Source organism: Lithobates pipiens, unplaced genomic scaffold, assembly GCF_037356315.1.
Source record: "Lithobates pipiens isolate NorthernLeopardFrog02 unplaced genomic scaffold, aLitPip1_a1.2 Scaffold_16, whole genome shotgun sequence".
NCBI lineage: Eukaryota > Metazoa > Chordata > Amphibia > Anura > Ranidae > Lithobates > Lithobates pipiens.
This window is the reverse complement of record NW_027507748.1, coordinates 533,335,847-533,357,318: the sequence shown is the minus strand read 5'-3', so window position 1 is coordinate 533,357,318 and position 21,472 is coordinate 533,335,847. Positions and strand designations below refer to the sequence as shown.

General features: G+C 45.6%; 1 protein-coding gene across 1 annotated transcript in view; it reads left to right on the top strand.

The window, feature by feature from the left end:
• Positions 1-21,472, top strand: part of NUFIP1 (nuclear FMR1 interacting protein 1) — a 51,639-nt gene that overhangs the window by 11,182 nt on the left and 18,985 nt on the right. Inside the window, exons 2-5 of the mRNA XM_077483216.1 lie at positions 8,495-8,571; positions 15,055-15,159; positions 16,705-16,767; positions 21,100-21,176. Of these exons, the coding sequence (XP_077339342.1) occupies positions 8,495-8,571; positions 15,055-15,159; positions 16,705-16,767; positions 21,100-21,176 (322 nt within the window). The remainder of the gene's footprint in view (positions 1-8,494; positions 8,572-15,054; positions 15,160-16,704; positions 16,768-21,099; positions 21,177-21,472) is intronic.

Below are 21,472 nucleotides of genomic sequence, written 5' to 3'. Positions count from 1 at the left end.
TATTATCCCTCCACTTCATAGCGAGCAAATTATTACTGCGCAAGCAGGCTCTCTCCCCCAGCCTAAGAGGGGACTCTACAAGCCGCTGGGGAAAGCCCCGGCGATTAGGTCGCACGGTGCCACATGCTCCAATCTGCTGATCAAACAAGTGACTAAACAGTGGCACGCTTGTGTAATAATTGTCCACGTACAAGTGGTACCCCTTTCCGAATAAGGGTGACACCATGTCCCACACTATCTTGCCAGCGCTTCCTATGTAATCAGGGCAGTTCTCCGGCTCTACGTGACTATCTCTACCCTCATAAACCATGAAACTACGTGTATAGCCTGTGGCCCTGTCACAGAGCTTATACATCTTGACCCCGTATCTGGAACGCTTGTTGGGGACGTATTGTTTGAATGACAAGCGACCAGAAAACTTAATCAGGGACTCATCAACGCAGACAACTTGATGGGGAGTAAACAAGTCTGCAAAACGTTGGTTGAAGTGGTTTATGAGGGGCCGAATTTTGTAGAGCCGATCGTATTCAGGGTCTCCACGAGGACGACAGAGTTCATTGTCGCTGAAGTGCATGAACCGCAAAATCATCTCGTATCGTGCCCTGGACATGGAAGCAGAGAACACGCGCATATGGTGAATTGGGTCAGTGGACCAATATGACCGCAATTCACTCTTTTTGGTTATGCCCATGTTGAGGGAGAGGCCCAGAAAGGTTTTAAATTCGGAAACCGTAACTGGTTTCCATTGTTTGGCAAGGGCGGACTGGGGAATAGTGGCGATGTGTTGAGCAGCGTACAAATTGGTTTGGTCCACAATAGATCTATAGAGATCTTCGGTGAAAAACAGTGAGTAAAAGTCAAGTGTCGTAAAATCAACTGTTTCCACGTTAATGCCAGGTTGGCCAGTGAATGGGGGAAGTACGGGTTCTGCAGAAGATGTGGGCACCCAAATAGGATTGGCGAATTCTGCAGGAAGGGCACTATGGGTACGACGGGCCTGTCTTTGTCTTCTTCTTGGTGGCAGCGGGACACTACTTGTGCTTGCCACCTCGCCAGCTTGAACTGCACTTATGGGACTCGCCACGTCACCACGTGTTACTGCAGTGCTGGATGTACGTCCAGGGTGTACTAGGCCGCTGGTGCTTGCCAGTTCACCAGAAGGTTGAGCGGCTCTAGTACGTCTCTGCTCCATACGAGTGACCTGCGGTTCCTGCACCTCAACAACAGAATACATACGGGATTGGGCACACCTGTTCTTAGCAGCGGCCTCATCTCCGTCGTCAGAGCTATCTGTCATGGAGCCGCTGTCCTCTACAGGATCGTATTCTGAGCCTGAATCTGACAGATGAGTGACGTCCTCTTCACTATCTGTCATGCTCAGAAACGTGTAGGCCTCTTCACTAGTGTACCTTCGCTTTGCCATTTTGGGCTCTAAATTTAGGGGTACACTAGTGAGACTCACAGGTAAAAAAGCACCTAGCCTGTCAGCGACTGTTTCAAAACGCTACAAAAAAAACTGTTAGCGATCGCAGGGATCAAGCCTGACTCTGCGAACGCTGCAGTTATGTGTGTTGTGTTTTGTAAGTGACAGTGATCGATCGATACTGCACTTGGGTGGGCTGGGCTGGGCTTGGCGGAGGGGCTAAACGCAGGTGCTAGCGGGTATCTGGGCTGATCCCGCTAACAATGCGTTTTGGGAAACCTAAAATGAAGGCAACGCTAATATAGATCTGATCAGATACTATATTACTAAAGGGAGGTGTATGCTTTGCGCGTGGGTGTTAGCGGTACTGGCACTAACCTGACGCTGGGGCGACGCAGGCCTTATCTGACCCTCAAACTTATATCACCCGCCGGGTGATCAGGGGGTTAAACCTTTATTAGGTAATAAATGGCGGGTGCCCTGAAACAAAAAAAAAATAACTAACCAACCAGCGTCACCTGTAACAGTTATATGGTGATCACTGGTGAAAGGGTTAACTGGGGGGCAATCAGGGGGCTATGCGGTAGTATATGGGGGTCCCTGACGCTATAAAAAGCTGCGGCGAACCTAAATACTTACCTGCCTAACTAGCGTCACCTGTGACACTAATACAGCGATCAGAAAAAAATCGCTTATTAGTGACACTGGCGACGGGGGGTGATCACGGGGTTAAACCTTTATTGGGGGGGTTAGGGGGGCACCCTAGAGCTAAAGGGGGCTAACCCTAACTGCCCTAACAGTTATTACAGTCACAAATGACACCAATGCAAAAAAAAAAAAAATAAATAATAAAAAATGCACTTGGTGTCACTGTGACTGGGGGGGCAGGGGTGATTGGGGGGGTGATTGGGGGGTGATCAGGGGGGTGAAAAGTGTGCCTGGCGTGTTCTACTGTTAGTGTAGTGTTAGGTGCAACTCACCGATCCTCTCTCCTCCGTGCCGGAACGAAAAAGACCGACACGAGGAGAGATTACATCATTTCCTCTGCCTGTGTTTACAATACAGGAGAGGAAGTGATGTCACCGAGGATTTTCATTCGTCGGGAGCGATCGCGAGGGGGTGGCCATGAATGAATGGCCGTCCCCTCATCCCTGATCTCTCCCGAACGAATGCCGACCGCCGCAGGCACCGGGGGGGGGCCCGATCGGGCCCCCCACCCGCGGGCAGGCAGGGACTTATATATACGCCAATATGCCTGCCCGTGCCATTCTGCCGACGTATATCGTCGTGCGGCGGTCGGCAAGTGGTTAAAGAGGGATTCCACCAAAAAAAAAAAAGTATTAAAAGCCAGCAGCTATAAATACTACAGCTGCTGACTTTTAATAAATGGACACTCACCTGTCCCGGGTTCCAGCGATGCCGAGGCCGATCGATCGCTCGGCTCTCGGCTGCTGCAGTCACCATTCTAGGTGAGGGAATCAGGAAGTGAAGTGAATCGGCTTCACTTCCCGGTTCCCTACTGTGCATGCGCGAGCCGCGCCGCGTAATGGGAAATCTCCGCGCTGTCACTGGGACCCGTGTATGTCCCAGCAGACAGCGCGGCAGGGCAGGAAATGGCGTAGACTCCCACGGGAGTATATGCCCGGAAGTGGGTGAAAATACCTGTCTTTGACAGGTATCTCCACCCCCCTCCCCCCTGAAAGGTGTCAATTGTGACACCGGAGGGGGGGAGTGATCCGATCAGCGGAGGTTCCACTTTAGGGTGGAATCCCGCTTTAAGACACATTTGTGTTTTTTAGTTTTGATTAGAGTGGAGAGGGATTAGAACACCTGTCAGTTTTTATTGCCATCTGTGCTTCCATTAGGAAGAGTCTCTCTGTCTTATTTGCCATTATCACCGTGAGTGCAGGGAAAGAAAATATATATATAAAAAATTTTTTTTTTTATAATAATATAATATATTTATAATTTTTTTTATTTTTCTATCTAGATGGGTTGTGTTTTGGAGAAAGCTAAAGGATGTCTGGTGTCTGTTTTTAAACATGGTAGTGTTCAGAGATTTATCTTTGATGTTGTAATTAGACCATAAAACTTGAAGCCATGTCACAGAACCAAGTGCAACATTTGGCGCAAAGATAGCTCTCTAATGATGTTCCCAAATGTACATGAGCTGGCTGGTAAACGCATTATTCGGTGTTTTATGTACACCAGCTTGAGGTCAAAGTTGGCCTGCCCTACTCGTTCATCAGATCTCACTCTGAAGTTCATAGTCACTGTATTTTCTGTTCATTACTTACATGCTGATTCTTTTGTAACAAAATGAGTGGCCCTACCCCTAACTTCTTGATTTTGAATATATAGCTAGTTATTTTTGTCTACTCCTTATGTGTCCAAGCAACAGTAATACTCATTTATGTCTGCCTATCTAATTTATTGAGGTCCTATAATGGCATGGCAGTATAACACCCCCCCCCAAATAATTACCCCATTTTGGAAAGTAGACACCCCAAGGTATTTGTTAAGAGGTATGGTGAGTATTTTTCAGCTCTCATTTGTTTTTGAAAATGAAGAACGAAAAGGAAAAACAAAAATGTTATTTTTTTAAAACTTTGTAACAAAAAGCGAGATCTGCAAAATGTTCAACATGCCTCTCATGGGGGGTTGGGCTATATTGGTATTTCATGGCTTTTGGAACTGTGATGAGTAGTGAGGAAGTGAAATCACCATTTTACGCACTTAGAAATTCTGAAGGCGGTGCTTGGTTTTCGGGGTCCCGTACGCGGCTAGGCTTCCAAAAATTCTTGATTGATGGGTGGGTATGCCCACCATCAGAATACCGCCCTGCATTCACCCACTTCTAATGATGGGCATGCATGCACCGTTTTTTTATTTTTTTATAACTGTGGTGGTAAAATCACCTCCCACAGTGCTGGAGTCGCTGATTTACGTATCGTGAGAGCAAACGCTGTTGCTACCAAGATAACAGTGCTGCAGCTGAATGGCGTACATGTAAAGCAAACATAGTAACAATAAAACATTGCAGTTATAAAATACAGTAAAACCGAGCAGAACAATAGAGAGAGAATAGAGAAACAAAACAACTATTTTTGAAGTTTTCTAAAATATAATATATATACAATAAAAAAAATAATTTTTTTAAGTCTCTTTGGAGACCCTGTGAAAGTGTGCCTTAGACTGTGCAATGCTGTACCCAATGCATGCGCATTGGGCCATAGACCCAACGCATGCGCCGTAGACAGTGGTGGCTGTCTTCGCGTAAATATCTCCTAAACCGTATAGGTTTAGGAGATATTTCTTGGACCTACAGGTAAGCCTTAATCTAGGCTTACCTGTAGGTCAAAGTGGTTTGTAAGGGTTTACAACCTCTTTAAGCCCACTTACTGCGACAAAGTACCCCATAATTAGTAGGTCCTACACTATCCATGGACTAGAGGTCTCCAATCATGACACAGGTAGACACGAATGAGCGGTACTAACGAGGGAGCGGGGTGCTCCGCACCCAAAAGGATTTGGTCAGAATCCATACAATAGAAAAGAAGATCTTTGGGGGGCACACCCTAATAGATGCATTAAAGCAGGGGTTGAAAAATTTGCTTTGAATTTAGGAGCCGGTTAAAAAAGTTAGGAGCCAGTTTTTTTTTTTTTTTTTCAGCTCCCGGGGTAAGGCCACTCATTTTCACCCCCTATCCCTAACTCACAATGGAGCACCCAGTCAATAACTTCATTGAAACGCTGTTACATCAGCAGTATGGGCTGACCAGAAAGAGTAAGGCTGGCACTGGCAGGTGGCACTGGTTGCCACTGGAAGGCACGTGGAACTGCCAGATGGCAGTGGCAGGTGGCACTGGTTTGGCAGTGGCAGGTGGCACTGGTTTGGCAGTGGCAGGTGGCACTGGTTTGGCAGTGGCAGGTGGCACTGGTTTGGCAGTGGCAGGTGGCACTGGTTTGGCAGTGGCAGGTGGCACTGGTTGGTGATGGCAGGTGGCCCTGGTTGGCGATGGCACTAGTTGTCACTGGCAGATGGCACTGATTGGCGGGGGCACTGGTTGGTGTTGGCAGGTGGCACTGGTTGGCAGTGGCACTAGTTGGCACTGATTGGCGGTGGCATTGGCAGGTGGCACTGGTTGGTGGTGGCAGTGGTTGGCACTGGCAGGTGGCAGTGGTTGGCACTGATTGGCGGTGGCAGATGGCACTGATTGACGGTGACACTCGGCACTGGCAGGTGACACTGACTGACGGTGGCACTGGCAGGTGGCACTGGTAGGTGGCACTGAGTGGTGGCAGGTGGCACTGGGTGGTGGTTGCAGGTGGTATTGATTGGTGGCACTGGTTGGTACTAGCAGGTGGCACTGATTTGTGGTGGCGGTGACACTGATTGGCGGTGGCACTGGCAAGTGGCACTGACTGATGGTGGCACTGATTGGTGGTGGCACTGGTTGGCACTGGCAGGTGGCACTGGTTGGCGCTGGCACTGATTAGCGGTGGCAGGTGGCACTGGTTGCTGGTTGCAGGTGGTATTGATTGGCCTAGAGGCCATTCAGTTCGCATTGTGCGCTATACAAGTATTTCATTCATTGATTGGAGGTGGCACTGGTTGGCACTAGCAGGTGGCACTGATTGGCGGTGGCACTGATTGGCGGTGGCACTGGTTGACACTGGCAGGTTTCACACAGAGCACTCTGTTACTGAAATGTAACAGAGGAGCTGTCAGAATTGAGCTTAATGTCGGAATGGGCGGGACCCAGCCGGGGTGTGAAACTGACAAGTAACAGAGAGGCGGATATGTCAGATTTCAGCCTGATGTCGGGGTGGGCGGAACCCGGCCGGGGTGGGCGGGACTCAGCAGCTATCAAACACCAGCCAACGATTGGGATGCTTAAGAAAAGGGGCGGGCCACATACACGTATCGGCCCGCCCAGATCCCATTGGCTGGTGTTTGATAGCTGCTGGGTCCCGCCGACCCCGACATCAGGCTGACAGATCCTCCTCTCTCCATTGCTTGTCAGTTTCACACAGCGCGGCGCTGCTCAGTGTGGAGGAGGACGGCAGTCAGTGTTAATGCTGCTGCATGTCTGGGGCATCGATAGTGAGTGGGCTGGTGGCAGCTTAGGTGCCAGGTTGCGAATTCTGGTCGCATTGGCGACCTGGCGCCTGGGGTTTGTCGAGCCCTGCATTAACGATTATGCAGCCATAAGACCATAGAACAGAACAAAATATTACAGCGCCATAATGTCGCAGTCACAATAAAAATTGCTGATGGCCGCCATGACTAGTAAAAAAATAATAATAAAAATAAAATCAATAAAAATGCCATAAAACTATCCCATATTTTGTAGACGCTATAACTTTTGCGCAAACCAATCAATAAACGCTTATTGCAATTTATTTTTATTTTTTTTTCTACCAAAAATATGTAGAAGAATGCGTATCGGCCTAAACTGAGGGGGGAAAAATGTTTTTTTAAATATTGGGATATTTAGTATAGTAAAGAATAATTTTTTTTTTTTTTCAAAATTGTCGCTATTTTTTTGTTTAAAAATAATAACCTCCAGAAGTGATCAAATACCAACAAAAGAAAGCTCTTTTTGTGGGAAAAAGGGACATCAATTTTGTTGAAGTGGTTAAGAGTCCAAGAACATATTGTAGTAAAAATGTTATCGGGATTGGTATGTGTAGCCCCCTGTTCCTAAAAAAAAAAAAAAAATGGGGCTATAGTGTAAATTTAGTTTTTGGTTGAGCTTTAAACGGCTCAGAATTGATTGTATATTTGGTTCTGTTCCAGTAGAGGAGGTTCCTTGCTGCTGCGTATTCTGGGAGGGGGTATTTATTGGACAGATGCAATGTGCTCTTAGTCAGTTCGTAACCTGTGGGCCCTCCTGGCCCGAGGGTGTGTTGCTATAAGTTCTGCTAGTAGGCCCAGAAGCCTCTCTTGGGCCTACTAATCCTGAGGTGGTCCTTAGGCTGTCTTGCCTGTGTGGAAAAAGCCAAGCCAAGCTGAGGAGATCCAGGGGAGAGAGCCCGGATGAAGGCTGGCCTCTCGGGAGGGCCTGGTTACTTGTTTGGAGGACGCATCTATATCTAATCCTGTTTGCAGTATCGCCGGGTCGGCTTAAAGGTTCTGGTACTGTTAAGCTGTTCTACAATCTAAACAAGGTAACTAGCTCCTGGCTGTTAAGTCTGTAAAAGAGACTTATCCAGGAGTTCTACTGGCTGCTAAGTCTGTGAGAAAGGCTTGTCCAGACATTCTACCGGCTGCTAGGTTTGTATGAGAGACCTATCCAGGTATTGAAGATCTTACAAAAGAAAGCGGTTTTGCCTTTAGGATTCAAGGAGTCTGTAAGTGATCTGCAAAAAGGGTATCTGAAACCTCCCCTAAACCTCTCTCTTACTACTTCTCTCAAATTCTCATTAAAGCATTGAAAAATACTTAGTGACCGGTGCCCAAATTCTGTTCTTACTTCCCATTATAGCCATGGACTCAGCCCTGGGTTGAATGTAAGCTTTCCCACTGCCTCTGGAGGTAACTCCCTGCTCCCAGTAATCCCAGGGGGCACTACATATGCGAGAGAATATATAAGTCCAATGTATTTGTTAGAAATAAGGTAGAAAATTATTAGTTTTCCAGCTCAAAGTATTACCCAGAGAATGTATAGCTTAATTGTTCAGCCTGGCAGCAAAACGCATGATTAATTAGGGCTGGTGGAGCTTGTGATGTTTATAGATTTGATATCCAAGTTCTGCAAGCTCTTCTTAATTTGATTTCAACAGCATATGCATGTCGTATGTCAAACGCACGCTGTTCTGTTAATGATGACACATCTAGTATTATCCAAGAGATCTGTGGGTTAAAATGTCATCCAAATTATTGTAGCATTTCTAATGAGAAGTGTCATGTGGATCACAACACTGCTATATCCTCAGTTCTTTTTGTGATTGGATAGGAATTGGTTACTATGGAAACAAGTGACCGGGAGCTTTTGAAGTACATAAGAGCATTAGATAACTAATGTAACTTATCAACCTTGCATAGATCTAATTTCTCTCTTTCAGGTGGGACTAAGCAGTATGGTCATCATGAAAGCCACGTGCAATCCGGAAATGGTTGTTATGGAAACAAAGGGCAGAAGGTATTAAGCTCAAGTACTAAGTAAACTGTATACACATTTTCACAGTGGTCTTCCACCGAGACCAGTCTTATGCACACAAGAAAAGGAAAAGGCTTATACAAGGACCTTGCATGGGTAATAAGTACTGACCCTGCATATAGCAACCTGGTTCTACTGCATTGTTTTCTAGTGCAAGTTATAAAATGGAAGCTATATTTAAAGCGGTTGTAAAGTAAATTTTTTTATTTTATTCCCCCCCCCCCAAAATTAAAAATATGTTATACTTGCCTGCTTTGTGCCATGGTATTGCACAGAGCACCCCCAACATCCTCTTCTGGGGGTCCCTTGCCAGTTTTCAAGGCTCCTTCTCTTCTGTGTGTGCCACCATAGGAAGCTGCTTCCTATGGTGGCACATGCGGGCTTGCTCCTTAGTTGGGCTCTGTGTGTCCATTCTCACACACGCACTCTGCAGTTGGGCCCCACCCGTGCTCCCTCCTCACTGGATGTGAGTGACAGTGGCAGGAGTGAAGACCAGCAGACGAGTGCATTGCTGGATCGATACAGAACTTGGGTAGGCATTTGTGGTAGAAACATGAACTGAAGTTTTTTTTTTTTCTAATTCGTTCATTGACAGACACTGCCTTCTTTATTCAGAACTATAGGTTATATGGTTATATAGCCCCCTACAGGAGGCAAAAAAGACTGGGATACTCCCATGGGCAGTCCTAGGTGATATACACCCCACTCTCTGCTATAGGCCTTCAGTTTTTTTCTGCCTAGTCAGGAGTAAGAACCTAGTTCCCTGCTGGGATCTCTTGTCCTGGAAATTTTTTTTTATTTTTTTTTTATTTTTTTTTTCTTCTGGATTTTTCCGGTGAGATCAACTACTGCCGGGCTGGGCATTCGATCCAGTGGTCAGTTTGGCCAGCGAGCACATGCAGACCGCAGCTATGTGCTTGGTCAACCGTGACATAGCCCCACTGGACGGAGGCTAGCCCTGAGAGTTGAAATGTCTCACAAGATCACATACGACCAGGTCTCGGTTTGAGTAGCAGCGTCCTTCGTGGCAGACAGCCCCCCACTTTGGCGAGGAGTTTCTGTCCTGTGGGTCCTGTGGGTCCCCTCTGTCACTGTACCCTCTCTTACTGGCCCTGAAGTTCTCTTGGTAATCCCCCTCCATATGGCGTAGGGTTGCCACCTCCATCCCTTTTAATCCGGGAAACATATTAATTACACAGGTTCTGAGGCTGATTTAGTGCAGATAAGGCATAAAGCGAGTTTAATTATCACCTTAATCAGCCACAGAACCTGTGTAATATGTGTCCTGGATTAAAGGGATGATGTGGCAACCCTAATATGGGGTAGTGAGTCCTGGGGGACAAGGTTGAGTACTGCTGGGCTGGGGGTGCGCGTTGCCTAGGCGCTGTGCTTATGTGCTTGTGGGGGGGGGGGGGGGGGCACTGGGTCCAGTGCCCGGATTCTCACTCGCGCACACAGTGGTAGTCTCATGTAGTGCGACCATTTTGCCATATAGCCGGCGTCCTTTTCCCTAGTGCTTGATACTGTACTATCGCCGGTGTTCTGCCATATAGTGTCCGGCCATCATATAGTGTCAGCGCCGTACTGCGCATGCAGACGAAGCTTCGAAAAATCTCCGAAGATGAACGGCGCCTGCGCCGTGAGTGGAGGTGGTAGCCCCACCATCCAAGCGGACATAGGGTTGTGAATATTAGAGGGCCCCTTGCGGGTGAGCTTCGCTCGCCACGATTCGGGCTTGGCCTCGCTGCGCTCGGCTCTTTTATATTCCTACTCTATGTCCACTTGGATAGTGGGGATAGAACCTGGACTCACGGCGCAGGCGCCGTTCGTCCTCGGCAATTTTCGGAATCTGTGTTGCTGTGTACTGCGCATGCGCAGTACGCAGCGGACACTATCGGATGGAGGACCTTATATTATAAGACACCGGCCATGATATGACGGCTTTTCGCTCTGGCAATGGCGTCCATTACTGTGTAGCCCAAGACTGCATTTTTGGCAGGCGGAAGCTCCTCCTTTTAACCTGGCGCTGACTCCTGTGTTTTCTTTTCCCTTGGATGCCATGTGTGTAGGACTACATCTTAGGTAGCAAGCGCTACGCTAGTGGGGTGGCGAGTCTGGGGGATCCCTCCTCTATGCTGCATGTCCTGGTGGTCTGGTACCACTACTGGTGTGGGGGGTGCCCCATTGTAGTGGTCACTCTTGGCGTGGGGGGCTTTTTTTTTTATTATTTATTTATTTATTTTTTTTCTTCTTCTCTCTCCTATGCAGTCTCGTTTTCATACCTGACTCCCTGTCAGAGGCTGCAGGTCCCGCTGGATCCCAGTCATCCATTGACACACTGACGGCGGCCCTGGAGTCCTTTGTGTCCCGGTGCAGGTGGCTCTTGGGTGGCGGACTAGAAAGAAGCGCCCCCCCACCCACCTTCCCCTGCATCATCGGTCTCCGAATCTGATTCGGTTGCCGTGGATTGGGCCCACCCTGTGGGTTTTGTGGATGCGCTCCTAGATCTTTCAGACAGTGAGGATGATTCCTCTGCCCCAGTGGCTGTGCACGAGAAAGTGGTGGTGGATTAATTGCTTCTGTGTGGGAAACGTTAAAAATGGAGGCTGAGGTGGAGGTGCCGCTCTCTTTTGGCACCCACAAGCCACCTCGCGCAGCAAAGGTGTTCCCTTATCCCTCCTTTTTTGACAAGTTTGTCTATAAAGAATGGGAGCATCCAAAATGCCCCTTTTGTGATCCCAAAGTGTTTTGCTGTGTATTATCCCTTTGAGGAGAGTCTGCTCAAAAATGGGCTACTCCATCTGTGGCGATTTCTCGGTTGAACAAAACTACTGATTCCTGTTGAGGACTCTCTGGCCTTTAAAGACCCAGCTGACAGGAACACAGAGTCTCTGAGTCGCACTATGTTCTCTATTGTGGGTTCAGAGTTTTGGCTATTGCTCTGGTGTCGCAAACGCTGACAGAATGGGCAAAGATGTTGCACCGTGACCTGGAAGGTGACCAGTTTCGTCCTGCCTTCATGGAATTAGCAGACCAACTGGTCCAGGGGCTGCAGTTTGTCTGCAACGTCTTTGGACGCAGCTCCCTTGCTTTCTAAGCTATCTGTTTGTAGTGCTTTGACTGGTACTGTGGCTGAAGTGTTGGACTGCTGACCAAGCCTCTAAAAAGGCCATAGCTGATCTGCGATCGTTTGGGGTCACTCTGGATGATATCATTAAGAGTGTCACGGGGGTGGGGGGGGGGGTACTTTTCTTCCACAGTCAAAGAAGGGGAAGGAGTAAAGTCGCAAGCGTGGCCCTTCCTTCTTGGCACACAGTTTTTTTTTGTCCCTTAGGATCCATTGACAAAGGCTCGAAGCCTTTCAAGCCCACCTTGGGAGGTCCCAAGCGGCCCTGGTCGGGCAAACCGAGAGCGAGCTTCTTCAGACCCACAGATCAGGCTCCTTCGGCATGAAGAGGTGCCCTCGTCCACAGTCTGGGTGAGGGGACATCTTCACTGGTTTCCGGGCCCGTGAACCTCACTGATAAATGACAAGTGGGTCCACGAAGTGATTATGTCTGGTTACAAGATTGAGTTTCAGACTTGTCCCCCAAGCAGATTTTTTCCGTCCAATCTGCATCTGTCTCCGGACTGCTTGTTAACCCTCCGGGGAACAGTGCAAGGCCTGTTGCACCAAGGGGTGAATGTCCTGGTTCCAGGGCTTTTATTCAAACCTATTTACGATCCCCAAAAAAGAGGGTACGGTATGTCCGATTCTGGACCTCCAAGGCCCTGAACCGCTATGTGTTAGTGCAGAAGTCCAGAATGGAGTTCATTCGCTCTGTAGTGGCATCTCTTCATCAGAGGGACTTTTTTGCCTCCAACATCAAGGATGCCTACCTGCACATTCTGATTTGTGCACAGCACCAGCTTTGCTGTGGGAGAGACGCATTATCGGTTTGCAGTGTTACCCTTTTGGTCTCGCCTCTGCTCCTTGGGTCTTCACCAAAGTGGTGGCCTCGCTTCTGGTGCTGCTGCACCAGCGGGAAATTACTGTTTTGGGCTACCTGGATGACCACCTGCTGTGTGCAGGGTCCCCAGCGGCCCTGAGTGGCGACATGGAGATCACTGTTCAGACTTTGGCAGATTTTCGGTGGATGATGAATTACCAAAAGTTTGCGTTTGAGTCCAGTTCGGAAATTGGTGTATCTGGGTCGGACTCTGGATTCTGCTTGGGCAAGCATGGTCCTTCCAGAAGTTACAGGCAGCAGCCCCCAGGTGGGTCTCCCTGCGGATTGCATGCGGGTACTGGGCCTGATGGTGTCTGTTCGAGGAAGTCCCGTACGCTCAGTTCCATATGAGACCCCTGCAAATGGAGATCTTGTTAAAATGGGACAAATATGAAATACAAAAGGATCCACAGCGTAATACTGACTTTAATAAAAATGAATAAAAAAACAGACAGCCAAATGGCTCCTTACATGGTTGTGCCTGACCTGGCACTGGGGCTGCTCGCTCTGACCGAAAGACTCAGTCTCCGACCAAACGAAGGTCCTTCCGCATTCGATATTGACGTGTGTTCCAGGCCTTCAGACCGGCGAACCAGAGGGCCGGAAGTGGCGTCAAAAAGCGTGACTAAGTACCAACCTGACCAGCAACTTACATTATGTTTGGCACTGCTTTGGGACATCCAAATGGTTCTGAATAAAAAAAAAAGGCTGTGTCTGTCAATGAGAAAATAGGATTTTTTACTTAACGTAAAATCAGTTTCTGAGTTCATTGACAGACACAGCACTCGCCTCTCTATGGCGTTTTAATACTTCTGATAGTTACATAACTGAAGGCATATAGCAGAGAGGAGGGGGAGGGGGGTGTATAGCACCTAGGACTGCCCATGGGCGTAGCCAAGTCCATTTTTTTTTTTTCTGCCTAGTGTCCTACGCCTGTAAGGGGCATTATAACCTATGGTTCTGAATAAAGAAGGCTGTGTCTGTCAATGAACTCGGGGGGGGGGGGGGGACGGATTTGAATGTATTAAGGTGAAAAACCTAATGACTTTAGAACCACTTTAAGTTGTGATAGACAACACCAGTGACTTTACTTGGCTTGGGTTTTTGTGAAGTATCACTTATACCTTGTGAGTAAAAGGCTTTGCTGAAAAGCAGTGAAGGTAAGCAGGCATCGGAAAATATGCCTGGTCCTGAAGCAAGTGATGGAATTGCAGTATTGGATGATGCACTCCAATGTGTCTTCACCTAGTATAAGTTAATGTCACTTTTTATTCCTGTGCATGGGGAGACATTACCATGGGGAGCCTATCACTGTGGAGGTTAATGAGCCACCCTACATACAGAAATAGGTACAGACTATCATTCCATTGATTCAATAGCATCAGCAGTCCAGGTCTCGTTAAGTCTAAAATCCTGGAAGCTGCTACACCTCCCAGCTGTTTGTCATTTCTCCAATGGTCATCAGTGTTAATCTGTCATGTCTGTGCTTTCAGACTCATGATTTGCTATTTTAAAGGAATCATACTAAGCACAATTTTAATCAGTTCTGGTGACTATACTCTGGAGAATCTTCTCATCGTTGCTAGCGTTCTAGAAGTTTTTGAAGGGACTTGTAGTGCATTTATCTGTTTTTGGAGGTGGTCATCAGTGGCAACATGCAGATCTCTCCTGCACATTTCTTTTAAACTTGTAGATGCAATGTTTTTGGTGAGTGTATACACCATTTATTAAGCGGTCTTAATGTATAAGTTAAACTCTGCTATTTAAAAAAAAAAAAAGGGTTCTGAGGAGCTTTATGCCATAATGTGCTAGTATGCACAAATGATGCCCTCCAGCTGGTCCCGGGTGTTCCTATCTTTTCCTACTCTTCCTTTTTTGGGTTTGCTTCATTTGGCTACTTGAATCATCGGGCCACGATGACTTCACTCCCGCGCATGTGCTTGGGAGTCGCTTCAGCACAGCACTACCTGTCCGTTTAAAAGAAAAACATTTTGTTTAATTGCACTTTAAGACACATTTGTGTTTTTTAGTTTTGATTAGAGTGGAGAGGGATTAGAACATCTGTCAGTTTTTATTGCTGTCTGTGCCCCCCATTAGGAAGAGTCTCTCTGTCTTATTTGCCATTATCACCGTGAGTGCAGGGAAAGAAAATTGAGGGGAAATCTTCCAATTCGGTGACCCTGGTGACTACCGGGGATTCCCTCACTAGAGGAATTTCCTCTCACATCCTGTTTTAGCTATGGAACAAGAAGTGAAGACAAATCTCCCCAATGAGACATAGATGACAATAAATAAGGAGTTTATAGCCTTTCCTTACACTTTCTCGTGTGTGGTTTGTTTGTTTGTTTGGTTTGTTTGTTTGTTTTTGTTTTTTAGTTTTCCCTTTTGATTACAATTTTGCATGCATGTTAGGTCATCTGACAGTGCTTTTGTATGAAAAAGACTCAAATGTTTTGTGCTTGCGTTATACTTTTAGAGAAAACAGAAAAAAGAACCAGTTTACACACATTACTGTGATACATGTGACAGAGGCTTTTGCAATCAAGAAAAGTATAATGAACATATCTCGCAACATGTAAAGGTAAGATCAAACACGGTACATAGATTGTTACAATTTATGTACATAAAGTATAGCAGCCTAGCACCTGTGGGAAAAACCTTGGTTCCATTCACACTACTGTTCTGTTTTAGCGTGCAGGCTGGTGTTTATTTTACTGGTTGTTAAGAGGTTGATGTGCCGTTAACACTTTTCTAAAGACTTCTAAACTTTTCTAAACTTTATTGGGAATATACAAATGTACACAAGTTTTCATACAGCAGCACAAAATGCTACGTCTGCTTTCTTTGGCCCTGTACATCAGGCCAGCACAGTGGTGTGAACGGGGCACACTGAAAACTGTTTTCTTTGTGTCATTGCATATAGACTGTTAATTGCATGCATACAAATGTTAGCCACTGTACGTAGTGTCCTAGGCCATTATCCTACAACTTTTTGTTCGCTCCAGCGATAGTATTCTGCTTAGTACCTGGACATAAAATTGAACTCCAGGCAGATATTAAACAAAAGCTATTGTGTTCAGTTGTTTATGTACATTTATTGATTTTAAGTTAGTTCTATTTATAAAAAAATATTTTTACTTAATATTCGCACAATTTCTGGGTTATTGGTCATAATGCAGTAAATGTGCTTACAGGGGCAGCACAGGAATGACCTCCTCTCTCAACTGCTGCTCTCACTGTTCAGACATGTGATGGGTTCATTGAGAAAGCTGTAGTGTACAACAGCACTGGAGTTCACATCTGAATCACAAAACTGGCTAAATAGAATTAGAATTAAAGAATTTATCCTTCACAATATATTTATAATTTAAAAGCTGTCCAACTTTTGTTGCATTATCCAACGTTGGTTTACCTTGATCATTGTGTTTGCTTTTATTTTGTATTCCTCACCATTTATCGATTAAAAAAAAAAAAAAAAATCTATTTTAAGTCTTTTCAATTGCCTGTTTGTAGCAATATATATAAATACATAAAGTACAAGATGAAGATACCCAAGCTCATCCACACAATTGAAAAATACTTGGTAAGATTTGTTGCTCAGGCTGGGGGATCCCCATTCCCCTGTTCAAACATCATCCATAGCAGAAAATAAGCTGGTAACTCCTTGGTAATATCCTTTTATTTGTCTACATCATACACAGGATCAATGCAGACATGTTTCAGGATGAGTAAGGCTGTAATAGCCGAAACGTGTCAGCATTAATCCTGTGTTTGTGTATATATGATGTAGCCAAATAAAGGATATTACCAAGGAGTTATCGAGTTTCCGGCTTAATTTCTGCTTTGGCTCTTGCACATAGTCTTGGATTTTGCTGAGTTAAGTCAGTGAACACTCTGGACAGGACAGTAACTCAAAAGCACTGAAGCCACAGGATCAGTATGGCAATCGGGCAACTAGCATTTGAAGCAGAGATCAGCAGTGGCAGCCTACTGTTGCTGTTCATACAAGTTCTGTTTTTTGAAAACTGTTGAATCTAGGAGAATGTACAGAAAGAGACAGATCACAATATACAGGTCTGCTATCCAAGTACCCATTTTCCTTGTACACTTTTCTTTGTGTCAGTAGTGCCGGGAAGCGGGCTGCAGTTTCAACGCACATGAGAAGCTGGTACAATTTCACTGGAAAAACGTAAGTCACAAATGTAATTGTCTTTTTAAGGATGCAGTTCTGACATTTGACGTATCTGCTAGAGGAAACGTATCAGTGCTTGGTGCAGTCTGAATGTAATGACAGAGTATATGCTGATGATTTATTCTGCATACCAGCCATGCAAATTGAAATCTATCTCCCAGAAAAGTATGCGATGTGTTTGCTTTTAGGCCCCTTTCACACTGTCGGACTGTTAAGGTCCGCCTGTCAGTTTTGACAGATGACCTGAACGGGCACTCCATGCTGGTCTATGGAGCAACGGATGTCAGCAGTGACATGTCCGCTGATATCTGACCCAGTCCGATCAGCCAAAAGCAGAAGGGATGGTCCTACGTCTGGATCCGTCGCTATCGGATTGGGTGAGAGCTGATAAAAACGGACATGCTGTTCCGCTTTCATCTGATCTCTCCATAGCAAGCAGCGGCGCTCGACAAGCCCCTCCCCGCTCACTGAGCAGAGAGGGACCTGTCATCCGCCGGCTCAGCGGAGATCAACAGAGAGATCTCCTGCTGAGTCGGAGGACAGAGGCGGACTCGGAGGCAGCGGATCTGCCTTGTGGGAATGAAGCCTTACAGACATTGTTTTAAAGTAGCCATCGGGCATTATGGGTTTGTTACATATAAATAGACACAAACTTTAAGGGTGGCAGCTGGTGGCTAAATAGAAGTACTACATAGATGTAGCAAATATGGGTAATTTTGTTCTTTTTATTTTTTATTTTTTTGCACTTTGAAAAGTTAATTTCTTTAACTCCTTCCTGGCCTATAGCATATTGACAGCTGGGCTGTGGCTCTACCACTCTGACTGGACGTCATAGGACATCTTTCAGAATGGGCCACTTGTGTAAGCCCCCAAGGGGCATGCTGCATGGCAAATGTTGGTGTGGTGTGTACTTTGGACACATCACCGATCATGGTAAAGAGCCTATGATGTAGGCTCTTTAACATGTGATCAGCTGTGTAAATAGGAAATGCCTGTTATCAGTGCCCTGATTATCAATACAGCCCCGTCAGTGCCCATTAGTTTAACCACTTCAATACAGGGCACTTTCGCCCCCTTCCTTCCCAGCCCAATTTTCAGCTTTCATCGCTCTAGCGCTTTCAGTGACAATTGTGCGGTCATGCTACACTGTACCCAAATGAGATTTTTATCATTTTGTTCGCACAAATAGAGCTTTTATTTTGGTGCTATTTATTCACGACTCCGTTTTTTTTATTTTTTGCGATATAAGCGCAAAAAAAGCGTACATTTGGAAAAAAAAACAATATTTTCTTTTCTATTTTAAAAGAAATCCAATAAAATCAAATTTTGTCATAAATTTAAGCCAAAATGTATTCTGCTACATGTTTTTGGTAAAAAAAATTCCGTTAAGTGTATAATAATTGGTTTGTGTGATCACGGACATATGTATGCAAATGATCATGTACATATGTGTGCAGGTGATCGCGTACATATGTGTGCAGATAATCATTGGGACATGTGATTTTAGTGGGACATATGTGGGGGACATGTTTTTATTATTTGGGGATATGTGTGTTTTGGGGACATATGTGGGGACATTGTGTTTTATACTGTGTTGTGTGTTTACACTAGACTGGTGATCAGTGAGTAAAAAGCTGTAAAAAAAACAGCTCATACTCACTGATCATCAGCTGGCTGCAGCGATCTGCTCTCCTCTCCTCAGCGATGACTTCTGTGTGAGGAGAGTAGGAGCCGATTGCCTAGCAACCGGCTGTTTGTTTACATCACATGATGGCCGTGATTGGACACGGCTGTCATGTGATCAGGAGGGCCAATCACGGAGCCCTCCTGCCGATCTGAGATGCGCCGTGTCCGGGGGACACGAGCACATCGGGAACGTGCCGCTGCGCAGGCACGATCCCGCTCCTTCTGAAGGACGTTCCTGAACGTCCTATCAGAAGTAGACGGCTCCCACCCGGCCGTGTATGTGCATTGGCTGGGTGGGAAGTGGTTAAAATGTTGTAAATAAGAATCTTCTTCCTTTTGGTTAGTGTGTGTGGTGTTTGTATTTTATTTTATTTTTTTTTGTGTATTTTTAGCAAAAAATGAAAAACCCAGTGGTGATTAAATACCACCAAAAGAAAGCTCTATCTGTCTCCAAAAAATAATTATAAAAATTTCATATATGTACAGTGTTGCATGACCACACAATTGTCATTCAAAGAGTGACAGTGCTGAAACCAAAAATCTTCCTAGGCGGGAAGGGGTGGAAGTGCCCTGTATTAAAGTGGTTAAAAACTGTTCACCTTTTACAAAAAAAAACTGTCTATACAGGTAAGGGGTGCCTGTAGATAAAAACAAACTGAGCAGCTTTGACTAAAGTTGGATAATGCCCTTGCTATAGGTGTAGACCATTTATGTACCTCCATAAGCCTTATTGCTAGAATGATGCTAAGACTTCACCAGCCGATACTGCCCACCCCAACCATCATAGAAGAGCTCCCAAAACCCTGGACATGTGGGGTCCACTTTCTCCTCTGCCACAGCATTGCTGAGCTCAGTTTTTGTGATCAGGGAGAGAGAGCACATGTGATGGGTTAGATTTGTCTGGCAGTGTCTTAGCAACATAGAAATTCCTCAGCGTTGATGAAAGTGGATGTAATAACACCCCATATTGGTGGTCATGGCAGTGGAAGTTGACCCTCTATTCCCTCTTTAGTGATCACTTACAGGATTTATGGACCCCGTTCCCAAGCTTGGTTCACTTCTTGGTCTGCAAAACTGCAAGTCTGCAAAACTCTCATAGAAGTCTTTGTTGACATTAAGGTGCACCCCACTTTCCAAAGTGGTGTGACATTTGTTAACCTTTGCAGACAGTTGGCAGTTCTCAGACGCTTGGATGCAGGAGGTTGTATCGCAGGGCCACAAACTGGAGTTTCACATTCCCCCTCAGTTTCAATCCAGGAATAAGTTAAGTGTTTAGAGGTGGAAGGGGCACAGGAAGTCCAAAAACATATACCTTTTTAATGTGGTTGTAAAGGCTGAATGGTTTTCCAGCGATTTACATAAGAGCCAAGGCTCTCCTGTGTCTCTTGCACCTCATGGGCTGAGATGCAGTAACAGGAGCCATTGGCTCCCGCTGTTTTCAAAGTCAGTGAGCCAATGAGGGGAGAGAGGGGGTTGGGCTGATCCTCAGCTCCGTATCTGAATGGAAACACATAGTCTCAGCTCGGGTGCCCCCACAGCAAGCTGCCTGGGACAGGAGGGAGGGTGCAGGAGCACTAGGGAGGGACCCGAGAAGAGGAGGATCTGGGCTGCTCTGTGCAAAACTGGTGCACAGTGCAGGTTAGTATAACACGTTTGTTATTTTTAAACACAAAAAATCCTTTAATATCACTTTACTTTCAATAATGTTTATTGAAAAAATTAAAGTTAGACCGATATAAATCACAGTATTCTTTAAAACGGCCATAACTCTCGCACAGTTTTTCCAAATACACAGTATATGATACACAACCCTATAACTAGAGTCATCAATAGAGCAAAATAAACACATATAGAGCATAGTAGCAGCTCATATAGAAGATGGTAGAGAGAAACCATACACTGTTCTAGAGTAATATAAGAAGAGTGTCGAGTTCTATTTGCGACCAGCCAAGAGATAACCAGGGGGAGAGGTCCTACACAGGAGAATTCTCACAAAGGACAGAGGCATAAAATACAGAGAACAAAGGGAATAGGGGAAAAAAGAAAAGAGAAATATAGTAACCCAGAGAGAAGGTGAGCCAAACTTGTTCAGATTTCTTACAGCCTCACCTGAACATAGTTGGCCCAGGGGCTCCAGATCAAATCACTTAGTGGTGTCATGAATCATGTTGGCAATTTGTTCATTTAAACATGATCCAGAACACCTTTCGCCTATATAGCAAGATATGCACAGAGGTCTTCTTCCAGGAATTGGCTATAGTAGGTTTTTCTGCCAAATGAATCGCTGTTTATAGTGGGGAAGATGCTCAACTTGTGTTTATGTAAGAAGGCAATGCAGGGTTTTTGAAGAACCGGAATCTCCAAAATTTTCTATATCGGGGCAAGAACCTTGTTCCAGAAACCCCCACAACTTCGGACACTCCCGCCATATAGATACATAGTGCCTAACGAGTGGCATACTGAAAAGCACTGGGATTTAATATAACTTTACTGCAGGGAATGCATTCAGGTAAAAAATGCTTTAGCTTTAGAGGCACTTTAAGCAACCTTACCAAATTGTTCTTTTTGAGTCATTACTTCTAACCATTTCATGATTCAATGCAGAGATGTTAATTTCATGAGCTTCCAAAATCTGTTTTCTAGATGCATGGACCTGGAGCAAAGCGAATTAAGCTTGACACAGCAGAAGAGATCGCCAAGTGGAGAGAAGAGAGAAGAAAGTAGGTTAACATATGTAGTACTTTTGTGTCCTAGTGACTTATTTCTGAAAACTCAAGCAAAAAAGAGTTTAGAATATGCCACTTATCAGCCTTTAATTCCATGTTTCATTTTCCCAAATGACATTTGATTACTATTGAATATTTTACTGCTAGTATAATCCCCCTTTGTCAACGAGGATTCTCCTTGCAAGTTTAGGTTTATAGACTTATGATTTCTACCTGCTTAACCACTTAAGTACCGCCGCATGCCAATGTACGTCAACAGAAGGGCATGTACGTGCTTGCCTTCCAGCGGG